The sequence below is a fragment of the Pteropus vampyrus genome, unplaced genomic scaffold (assembly GCF_000151845.1).
Source record: "Pteropus vampyrus isolate Shadow unplaced genomic scaffold, Pvam_2.0 Scaffold334, whole genome shotgun sequence".
NCBI classification, from domain to species: domain Eukaryota; kingdom Metazoa; phylum Chordata; class Mammalia; order Chiroptera; family Pteropodidae; genus Pteropus; species Pteropus vampyrus.
In genome coordinates this window covers 281,303-293,329 of record NW_011889115.1, presented here as the reverse complement: position 1 = coordinate 293,329, position 12,027 = coordinate 281,303, and the positions used below count along the sequence as shown (strand labels likewise).

The window sequence follows — 12,027 nt, the reverse complement described above, 5'->3', positions numbered from 1 at the left end:
AGAGGAAACTGAGGCCCAGAGTGGGGTAATATTGTGCCAAAGGTCCCCACCTTCCCATCGCTCTCCACCTCCCCCTGCATCACTGAGGGCACCTCATTTTTGATGGTTAGAGCAGCCCAGTGAGGAAGATATTTGGATCAGCACCAAATGGAAGAGAACACTGAGTCGGATTGGTTCAGAAACAGGCAAGCTGGGAGAGGCAGAGGCCAGCCCTCCCCTCCCCCCACCCCCCCAGGAGTAGGAGGCGCTGTGGCTGCTGTGGATACATTTCCTCAGTCACCTGCAGAGAGAGCGTGCTGTGGCACGTTGGCTCCACTGGGTGACTATTCTTAGATCTAGGGAGCTAGGGAAGATGGATTTAGAACTTACGAGGTGGAAACGTGTTGGCCTGTTTTATAAACAACTGAAATCCTCCCCAAAGATTGTCTTTCTAAATTCTATGTTCTCTATTAGAACTGCTGGCTTTCTGGGCTTCTTGGCTGTATTAGGAGAGAAAACAGAAAAGGCAACTAACCCTTTTGAGGGCCTACTATGACCACCTATGGTGCTAAGGACGTCTGTCTGACCCATCTCAGTTAACAGGGCAGCCTTGGGGAGAAGGTATTGTGATAACCTCCTGTGGATGAAGAAACAGAGGCTGGTGACAGAGGCCCGGAAACGAACACACCCCATGACAAGCTGGGCCGTAACAAGCAGGCCTGATGTGGAGTCTGCAGCTACCAGCAGGGGTCTGGCTCTGGCGATGGAGCAGCAAAGGCACAGCATGGCACCTTTAGAGTTTATTTCATTTAAGTGTCTGCAGATAGCTCTCCTAGCCTCTATGACTTCTTCACTCCAGGTGACAGGATCCTCCCTCTGTATGACTTGGTAGCCTGTCCCCATGGCCAGTCAGGGTTTCCTCCTCTCGGTAGGTTCCAAGTTGTTATCATTCCTCTAGAAGTATGGCCAGAATTGGCCAAGGGCTCTAAAGATGAGGAGCCCACCTAGATGCGCACATGTTGTCCCAGAGGCTGCCCCTATCGGTTTAGCCTGAGGTCGCATTAGCTGCATTGGAGTATGAGTCCACTGACTTTTGCTGAGCCCACAGCCCATGTATACTAAAGTGTTTCTGCATGAGCTGCTACACTATGTCTCCCCCGGCCTGGCCCACGTGCTGGTGTTGAGGGCCTGGCCACAACTTTCAAGCTGTCTCTATGAAATATCATCTCATTAAATGAACACGGCGATCTCTGAGGGGCACCAACACAAGGGCAGGAATAGGGATGTGGCTCTGGGGCCAGGAGCAGCTGGCCTGCTGCCATTCCTGGAGCCTGGTCACCAACGGAGCCTCTCTACATTGTTCTCCCCACACCTGTGTGGGAATCACCAGTGCACAGGAGAGAAGGCTAGGAGTTAGAGCAATAGTGGGCGTGGGGGCAAGAAGGTGGTTCTGGAACCCGGCAGCAGGTCCAGAAGAATCCACACACAGATTAGACGATTAGGGTTCTACAGTTCACTGAGAAGCCACAAACCTGAGAAGGAAACCTCCCCAGGGTTTCTGGAACTTAATAAATACCTACTATCTGCTCTGTGTTTGGTGTTATGCCCAGTTTAGTTCAATCCACTCGGCACACTCCCCTCTAGCCACACTGGCCTCTTTGCTGTTCCTCCAGCTGGCCAGTCATACTCTTGCACTGGTTGTTCCCCTACCTGGAACACTCCTCCCAGGTATGCACATAGATCCCTCTCTCTTCATTTGAGTCTTAGTTCAATGTCACCTTCTCGGAGAGCCTTCCTTGATCGCTCAACCCCATCCTCTATCACCCACACTGCTTTATGTTCCTTCCTAGCATGTCACCTCCATCATATACTTATTTGTTTATCTATCTCCCCACTAGAATGAATAGCTCCAAGAGAACAATTTCATTTTGTCCAACTGTTATATCCGTGGCACTTATAATAGTTGCTCAATAAATGCTTGTTTTAGGAATGAATAAAAGGTGCTCAATAAATGCTTGTTTTAGGAATTAATCGTTGTCACTTGCCCCAGGAGGAGCTTATTCACTCAAGAGGAAACCAAGTCAAAGAGTGGGGCAGGCTGCCCACAGGGGTCACCAATCCGAAGGAACCATGTTTGAAGGGGCAGTCAGGGTAGCCTGTGTTGAAGGCACTTGCAGTTTGTAGGGGACCTGCAGCCTCAGTTGGGGGAAGGCAGACATTAGAGCTAAAGACCAGGCAGACTCCCTCTCCAGCTCTAGGACCAACTCTGTCCTGACGGGCCTGGCCTGGTTGAGCCCGTCCCAGCTCTGAATGAGCACCCAATCAGCTGCCTATAGGCTAACCCTCTCCTTCCTGAGACAAGAAGGAGCCAGTTGGGCAGTTACTTATCTCGAGCCCTTACTCAGTGGGCCAGAGAATTTGGAAACAACTGTTGCTGCTCAGTAGTTATAGAGCAAGGCAGACTTGGATATGAAATCTCGTCTCTTCTGCTATATGTGTGTGAGTTTCCATACCTTCATCTGTAGATAAGGACAATCATCTTTCCTTTACCATTTTTTTTTTGAATGAATATGTAAAGTGCCCAGCACAGAGTTCATGACATGATCCACATTCAGTCAATGCTTGGTCCCCTCCCATCCCCTCATCCACTGCTGGGACAGCCCTGTGCCTCCTGCCCAGGATCTAATCCTTAGCCCTTCTTGGTCTCTCTTGCTGCCACCTGCTATTATATTTGGGAGAATCCCCAGTAGAAGGGCACATGACAAAAGCTTGGCAGCCCTCTCCCCTCTCCCCCAAGACCCCTTGCATGGAGGAAGTAAGTAGGTAACATTTCACACAAGTTCTAGCTGCAGGTTCGGATTAGTACTTGTCTGAGATGCCCTGACAGGCACAAACCACTAGGCATTGCTATGGAAACCGTTCTGTTACTCTTCTGTGTCATCTGTTTTCTGGCTTGGCTGCAGTTGTGGTACAGGGGGAAGGGCAGTGGAAGAGGTACCCAAGGACTAAACTCCCAGTGGAGCCTCTGCTCCTGTGCGACGGCAGGTAACTCCCTGCTTTGCCCTGGGTTTTATCTTCCTGACTCTAAGAAGTAGGCCACTGTTTCTCACGCTGTGGCCTGATGACCACTGACCATCAGTCCTCTGATGCCCACCTCAGACCGACTGTCAGACTCTCCCTTGGCAGTTCTGATATACAGAGTCTGAGAACCAGACACAAGAGTTAGACCGCTAAAATGCCTTCCATCTCCCAATGCGTAAAACAGGCAAAGCTGAAGCTACTCTGGTTTGTGCAGGGGCGAGGGGCTCAGAGTTGCATCCACTCAGCCTCCCACTTCCCCTAGCTGGCTGCATAGAAGCCTAGGGCTTCCCAGATGAGTTCCGGCACCTTTCCTAGAAGGGGAGTCAAACATTCATTCATTCATTCATTCATTCATTCACTCACAGGTATTTATTAGGTGCCTTCTGCTTTTTTTTTAATGCCGAGTTTTTGTATGAAGTTGGTAGCTCTGCTACTTCCTAGATATATACTCTTGGGCAAGTTACTTAATCTCTCTGGGGCTCAAATTTCTCATTTGCAAAATGGGGAAATAACACTTGTTTTCCCAACCTTACAAGATTCTTATAATGACCAAATAAGTGAATGAGAACACCTATGAAAAAAGTGGTTTGTTACCTGGAAGAAACTCTACAAATGCCAATAACTGACTACTACTATCAGCAGTATATCTATCTGAAGTCTATACACTAAATTAAGTCTTTAGAGGCCTCTATGGATTGCTACTCTCCTACTCTCTGTAGCTAAACTTCTAGAAGGTATTACAAGGCTTGGGGAATCACTGGTGTAAAAACCTCCATCCAAATGGTAGCAACCTGCCCACAGGAGTATTTTAAGGTTTAAGATTATCACTCAGTTTATTATATAGGCTGAAGCCCCAGCAGGTCCAGATGTGCTGTGGAATATTATATTATCACTCAGTTTATTAAATGTTTTAAATAAAACATTTCTCTATTATCCAAATTTTCTTCAATGACCATAAATTACTTCTATAATAAAAAAAATTTTTAAGTAACACTATTGAAAATATGTGCTGATATATTAAAGTTCTCCCCAAAACTCACTTCTTCATCTGATGCTTTAAAATGAATTTGAATGAGACACTCAGAGCAGGGAAAGGCCGAGTTCTGCTGGGTGTGGCCTCATGGTTCTACAGGAGACACGCAGGGCAGTTCCGCCACTCACTCAGCAAATGGTCTAGGGTGAGTCACCACCTCTCCCAGGGCCGCTGTTTCCGTACCTATAAGCTGAAGGCACCAGCTTTACTGATCTCCAAGGGCCCTGCTAGTCTGATGGTTAATGTTTCAGAACAATGGAGAGTACTTTCCAGCATCCCCAGGCTGGCTGTCATTCCACAGCACATCTGGACCTGCTGGGGCTTCAGCCTTTGCTAGGGTTCACAGAGACACCATTTGCTGACAATACCCCTATCTCCACTCAGTTGGACTTTCAGACTTTCCTAAGCCCACTACAAACCCGATGCAGGAAGATCAGGGAACGAGCATGTCTAGAAGAGAGGTGGCTCATTTAAGAGCTGTAACCTGGTAAGTGAGAGCCGTCATTCAGTGGAAAGACCACCAGAGCTGGCCCCACACCCCTGCTGCAGCTCTTCTGCTGTGTGTTTTAGGGCCAGCCACCCCTGGTACTGAGTCTTGGTGTCTTCATCCACAACGCTGGGGATACTACTCCTGACAGTCTTGGTTTTTGATGAGGCTTGTGTGAGAGTGGATACATTTTGTATATTATAAAACTACATATTAATTACCATTAATACCATAAATTGTGCCCAAAGGGCAGGTGGAATCTATTCCATCTGTCCCTCTAGAAACCCACAGCCCTGGGAAGTACGAGTCCCAGGCCATAAGGTAGCTAGGTACGGCACCTATATGGGCAAGTCTCTTTACTATGCGGGCTGAGCTACACAGAACACATTTCGGGCCTGGCCTGGCTCCAGTCCTATGGAGACCAAATGGCACCAAAGCTGAAAATACTCAAGAGGCGTGTAGTGCCCATCAGTGTGGACAGTTCTTTATTCTAAGCATGTGTACTCATCCCGTTAACACCATTTGGGTGCTTCATGTGCACAAGGAAAGAGAAGGAAGGAGCAAGGATGAATAAGATAGTCCCCATTTTTAAGGAATTACCAATCTCTGAATAACCAACACTTCCTGAGCTCTTACTACATACCAGAAACTCTCCTCTATTACTTCCATTCTCATGTCACACCCATAACAACCCAATGGGGTAGGAATGTTCAGGATGTTCAGGATCCCTAATTCACTCCTGAAGAAGCTGGGACTCGGGCTCACCTGAAAACTAAATGGTGGAGCCAGGACTCAAACCAAGGTCAGTCTGTCTCCAGAGCCTAAGTTCTCAAACCCTCTGTTCCGTGGCCTCTGCGTTGCTGGTGACCTTAGGTGAGCACCTTCCTCTCTGGGTCTCCGTTCCCCTGTGAAATGTCGAGGTCCGGTGATTCCAGTGGGTACAAAAGATGTTGCAAACAACTGTGAGCCAAACAGAAAGCAAGAAATGCCCACCTCTGTGGAGATCAGTTCCCATGCCTCAGGAGGGAAAGCAGAATATAATCTGGGTGGTGTAAGTCCAAAGTCAGGCTTTTGCCACATGTGGTTTAAACCAGCAAGTGTCAGAGAAGCTCTACCTGCCCACTTCCGCCAAACCAAACTGCCCACCTCCCCCCACCTCTCCCCCCCGCCACCTCTACACACTCATTTACCTCCCCAGCTGGGCCTTTGCTCATACTGTTCCCCCTATTCCTCATCTCTCCTTACTCTTCTCCTCCAGGAAGTCTCTTCTGATCCTGCAGCTCTCTCCAAAAGACTGTAACAGACACATCAGCTTTAATAGCCACTTAAATACCATTTCATCAAGAAGCCCCCACGTCAACAGGATAGCATTTTTCTTGGTGCGCAGCTCCCTGTCTTCACAATTTGCTCTGTCTCTAATGTAGAAGGGAACAGTGGCCCTTCTCTATCTGAATCTTTCACAGCAGCAGATGCCAGTAAGGTTGCCTGGAGAGTCTGGAATTACCATGTTGCCATGGTAACAGCAGACCAAGGTTTGGGGCACTTTATCCCTGATGAGCTGCCCTGGCAGTGCCATGCCAGGCTGTTGGTGGAATCTTCCCTGATGAACCAGAAAAATCCATTAATGGGCAAGAAACGGCTCCACTGGTGCTGAGGTTTAGCTCCTGCAAACCCACTTGCGGGCTACTCACCCAGCTCCTTGACTGATAAGGAGGCCAGGCCCTGGCTCTCTGCACTGTGGCTCACTCGGGGGTAATCTGGTTTTTAACCGGCTCAGCCAACAAAGCAGGCCCTCCCCAACTCCAGCCCCCAAATTATCACTTCTCTCGTTTGATGCCGCCAACCAAGGCTCTGTTGGCGTGGACCCTGGCAATTAGCACAGCACCCGCATTTGTTGGGGAATTAAGAGCCACTGATTAGGCTAATTCCACGCCATTTACAGGCAGTGAATATCAGCCTGAGACTGGCTTTTCCAATTGGTGGCCTAGAGGGTGGCATGATCATGGCTGGACTTTGAAATGGAGGCAAAGGCCTGGTGAGCCAGACTGAACCAGGAGGGGACAGGACTCACCTCTGGGCCTGGCTGCATGTCAGCCTTTGCCTCCCTTAGTCTCTCCTGCCTAAGGGAACTAAGGACCAGAAGAAGCTGTTTCCACATTGAGGTCATGCCTATTTCCAAGTCAATCCCAACTAGAAGGGGAGGTCAAATCCCTTCGATCGCCTCCATGCTGACCCATGGGGAATGCACAGCCAGAGTACTAATGAGCCCTAAACTGGGGCTTTCTGGGGATGGAGGCCTGAGTCAAATTCTAGCTGGCCGGGCAGAACTCTGATGCTTTACTTAGACTCTCTTGCCATCCCACTACCTAAGGTCTGAGCCTTTTAATTTGTCCCCCAAGTTGCTGTCTAGCTGGAGCCCCTTGGAATTTCAATGTCCCATGATAATTACCTTAAGATTCCTGCTGTCGGAACCCTCACCTCCTGCTGGAGGATCCCAAATGGGCCCTCCAGGATATTTACATCCCCAGGATCATATAGGTCCCTACATCTTGGGTGGTTGATCCCTATTTAGATCCAGGAGGAGTCAACCCCATAGCCAGTATGCTTCCCTTGCGTTTCTACCCTCTCCTGCCAGTTTGCTTACACAGAGCATATGTGACCATGTGGAGTTGGCTAACTTAATATATGCCCACAGACACTAGAGAACTTCCAGATTCCTCCAGGGAAATTCATAGGCATTGAAGCCTGACCAGAAGGTCTTGAGGACTGAGCTTCCTTAATTCAAACCCTAGCATGCTTGAAAACAGGGGCTGAACCAGGTCTTTCCAGCCATTCATAAAATATTGATTGAGTTTTACTTGGTAGCTGACATCAGGAATATAGAATGAGCCGTTCATTGCATGTGACGTCAAGAAATATATAGTCTAGATGATCAGAAGAGATGCCTGGAGAGCAAGAAAGAAGGCAGGACCAAGAGGACATGTCACCTGCAAAGCTGTGAGTACAGAGGGTTGAAAGGAGTCAGGTGGCCTTGGCCAGAAACTAGCAGGATGGAAGTCACATGTAGGTCTAGGATGTTCAATTCTTTGATTTCATAGGCCTGGGAGATAAATCTAGAATCCAATACCAAAGACACAGTCAAAATATTCCTCTTGTTATCCTGAGTTCAGGAAAATATTTTGGGAGGCACAATGAAAGAAGGGCAGCTATCCTAGGAAGACTTAGTCTTTCATACTTTGCCCTGGGCCTACCAAGAACCTGCTGGCTAGAGTGAGAGGGAAAGGACCTGGAGAGGGAGTGACCTCTCCTAGCTTTGACATTTGTGCCTTCTTGGTAGAGGTCTTCCTGTCATGATATACATCAACCTGGGGCCCCCAGACAGGGAGGGAGCCCCGGTTTTAGCCTTCTTCATTTGCTTTCCTGTACTGCAGATACCACTTGTATCCTACCCCCTGGAGATGAGGGCCTTCAGTTGGAAGACAAGAGCTGCCTCCTCTGAGCCTCCTTGCATGCCTCATGACCCACACAAACCCTCTACTCAAGTCGGGAGGGTTTCCCACCCTGCTCCACCCATACCTGTGCTCTACAGTCTCTGCCTGTGTTCGCATACCCTCTTCCCCCCAGCCAGGGAGGCCCTCACCAATTTCTCTTGGGGCAGTCCAAATCCTAGTCTAGCCTTCAAGGCTCAACTCCCATCCTCCTTCCTCCAGAAAGTTTACAGCAATCACTTCTTCAATGAGCTTAGAAGGAAAGTTTCAGGGCAGGAAGGGAATTTCAAGATCACTGAGTCAACCTACTTGACTCCACATAAGAGGAAACTGGGGCATGCAAAAGGAAAGGACTTGCCCAAGGCAGAAGAAGGGCTATGACTGGAATCCAAGTCTATAGATTACCTGGACAAGCCTCCCAGGGACTTATAGCTCTGCTCTGTTTTGCCTGTCTGTGTCACACACTATAAGACTGTCCATGGGAACAATCAATACCTTTATCTCTGGATCCTGTGCCTTGCACAGAGCCCTGGATTGCCGGTAGCTCAGAAAATAGAATCCTCAGCAGCCAAAGGCTCAAGAAGGCAACAGATCCTGAGAAAAAGTAAGACACAGGTGAAAAAGAATAAGAAAAACCCCTCCTTTCAGCAATTCTGCACTGTTCTGGGATGCAAGCCAAGTCCATACACTGGATTGGGGGTAAGAATAGAGATGATGCATTCAAAGGATGTTATATCCAAAAGAGATTTCCACGTCCAATGCCAGTGTTGGCCCAGAGCTTCCTGGGAGAGCAACTTGGAGAGGCTGGCAGAAGGGGTCATGCTGAGGTCAGCCTCGAGCCTAGGGGCAATGGTAATGGTAGCAGCTGAGGGAAGATTTTTCTTTTCAAGTCAAATCTTCAGATTTTTAGATCAAAAAGAACTCTTCAGGATCACCCAATCCAATTCTCAAATTTTTCAAATAGTCTTGGTAAGAACAGAGACTTAATTGGGCCATACGGCCCATCGGGGTCACAGCCAAGACACAGCTCCGGGTCTCTAGACTCCACCCACGGCTCTCTGCAGGGCAACCAGTCTCAACTGGGCCCCACGTGCGAAGGACGGCACCTGCTGGGTCGAATGGCCACAAGTAATTCTATGTTGTTTTTAAAATGTCAAAATTCAATTACTGACAGACTGGCGATTCAGGTTTAAAGAAAAGTACTGGGCTTGACTAAGGCTCCAAGTGAAGGAGCCACTTGCTGAGATCATACAGCTAGAAAAAGGTGGAGCCCAAACTCAAGCACAGATTTATCTGGTTCCAAAGTTCTTCCCTTTCCCATTGGCTCAGGCTGCCACACGTGCTGCCTCTAAGCTCAAAATAGAGGAAGAAAGACAGGACAGACAGACATTCTGAGCCATCGGAGAAAGGATTTCACTAGACAGATGAGTCTTGGGTGAGCAGCTCTTTTGTCCCAGGTTCTGTGTTGGGTGCTGGAAATAAAATGAGATCCAGGAGTGCAGATTCTAAATGAACAGTCATAAAGGTTGGAGGAGAAACAAACTCAGTCCTTTAAATTCTGAAGTGAGAATGAGGTTGAGGAACACAGTACAAGAAAGGGGCGGTGTGATGGAACGTGCTGCCAGGGTCCTGCCCGAAGACAGGTGTGGCTCGAGCCGAAGTAACCTTTGTCCTTGCCGAGCACAACACAATGCCTGGTACATAAAGGCACTCAATATAGTAGAGTTGTTGAGTCGAAGCATGGAAAAAGGCAATTCCTATCCCAAAAAGAACTGAGATGCAGCCCCAGTGTTTGCAGAGAAAGGGTCTGCCCACCAAATGGGGCCCTGTGCCCCTTCCATCTGGAAAGGGGGCAGGAGGCAGCTGGCAGGTCCAGAAATGCTGACACAGAGAGAGACAGAGCTAGCCCCAACCGACTTCTCCATGGCAACAAGCTGACAGAAAACTGCACAGAAGACTGAGAATCAGTTTTTAAATAAAGACACAAAACACTCTCAGTCTAAAATCACGCATGCAAAGCAATAGCTTCCGCCTTAGTCCCTTAGGAGGGATAGACAGTCACTAGAAAGGTGCCTCCTTCCAACCTGCCATTCCCCTGCCAAGGGCCTGTGTGCCTTCTCTCCTACTGTGCACTCTTCTGAGAGCTGCCAGGCAGAATCTCTCTCGCTTTGCAGTACATGCTTCAGGGCACTGCATCAAATCTGACAAGAGAGGGTAAAGGCTCCACCAGGGTTGGGGCTGGCCAGGCACTATAGCAAACAGGCTGTGGCAGCTGGCTTCCTGTCACACCACAGAAGCAGTGGCTGCAGCAGCGGGGCCAAGAAGGAAGAGCAGGGTCAGAGGCCCCTTTCTTCCTCTGACTGATGGTCAAATCCTGCTTTATCCTTCAGGGCTCAGCTGTATTTGCCTTCATCTCTCTAGGATGACTTGATTGTGCACACCTTCCACTGCAAGTCCAAAGCCCTCTGTTTACATTTCAAATGTAAAACTTTTCATTATACTTCTGCTTACAGAAGTAGACAGTCTCCTTTGCATTAAACTTCTGCTTACTTATTCTGCCCCCCCAGTAGAAACCTGGTCTGTGATAAAGCCTCAATAAATATTTTCTGAAGTAAATCAACAGCATGAGAAAACATTTTAATTTGAGTAGCTAGACACCAACTCTCCTTCAGTTTAGGGGAGTCTACTCCAACTACCATTTCCCTCCAAAGCCCTGGGTGCTTGGGGAGCAGGAAGGCAGTGTCACCCCTTCTCCTATGCTGCTGTCCTTCCCACTGGATCCCCCACTAGCTTTCTGTCATCTCCAATGTGTATTCTCTTACAGTTTCACAGACATCGCCATATCCAAATGGGTACCCCCAAACGAGCTGGACTAAGGATCCAGGATTCACTTCTAGCTTCATTACCTCCCTTCTGTGTGAACTTAGGCAAGCCATTACATCTCTGAGCCTTGTCTGCAAAATGAGGACAATCCATTCCCATTCCGATCCTTATCTCAGGTTGGCGAGGAACAGAGATGATGAATCATGAAGATGCTCTGAAAGCTGGAAGGTAGTATCTGTGCAAAGATGAGGTGGAGTGTTGTTTCCAGGATCTTATGAAAGGGGTACCTGGGGCCTAAACTCATGAGCGACTTGCCCATGATCACACAGGGAGGGAGTGGCCGAGAGTCCAGGTCTTCTAATTCCTGGTCCAGAGCTCTTTCCCCAACCTTATGGTGGCCTAGAAATCCCATCTAGGCATCTAGGCACTCTTCGACTTTGGCAAAAACAATTCCACATTCCATCAAAAGAAGAAGCATTTTGGATCACTTGTGGGGTATAAATCTCTGAAATGGAATGGAGTCCAGCTCTCTACTTTCAGGCAGAATGCCACCTAAAACATTCTAGGCAGGGAGTTAACTCTTTCTCCCCCACAGAGCCTTTCCTTCCAGCTCTCGGTCACTGCTAATTAACCCATGCCAGAAGGGTCATCCTGGTGGCTAAAATGGTCTTGCTGTGGCAGATCTCAGGCCTTCACATCTAACCTCAGGAGCAAAAATAATGAATGGAGCACTGTGAATATTAGAGAAGCAGATCGGGAAGAGCTCAGACAGGATACAGAGGAAAACTGGTATGGCTTGGAGTGCAGACTTCAACAGAAAATCACTAAGAGTACTCTAGGGCTTGCCTCAGGAGGTAGGGACACTGATTCCCTGGGCTATAAAGTCAGCAGAAATAGATCTCAGAGACAGAAGGGACACACAGGTCCCCACTGCTCAGATTCTAAGAGCTTCTAGTCCCGTATGCCAGAGATGTCACCAAGTGAAGCCTCTTCAGACCCTGCCAATGACTTGAAAAGGAAGGATGGAGGGAAGAGAGGGAGGAAATGCCTTTGTCAAGAACCCTCACCCTTTCATGGTATGATGGTTAATTTTGTGTCACCTTGGCTAGCCTATGGTGACCAGTTGTTTGGTCAAA

General features: G+C 48.4%; 1 protein-coding gene across 4 annotated transcripts in view; it reads right to left on the bottom strand.

The window, feature by feature from the left end:
- The window catches only part of SERGEF (secretion regulating guanine nucleotide exchange factor), a 185,153-nt gene that overhangs the window by 6,294 nt on the left and 166,832 nt on the right, over nt 1-12,027 (bottom strand). For 2 of the 4 annotated variants that reach the window (XM_023522145.1, XM_023522148.1), the window contains one exon: nt 5,771-5,874. In XM_023522145.1, the coding sequence (XP_023377913.1) occupies nt 5,805-5,874 (70 nt within the window). In that variant the 3' untranslated portion in view covers nt 5,771-5,804. Of the gene's footprint in view, nt 1-5,345; nt 5,486-5,770; nt 5,875-12,027 lie in introns of those variants that run through there. The other 2 variants (XR_002776808.1, XM_023522146.1) reach the window with 2 other exon arrangements.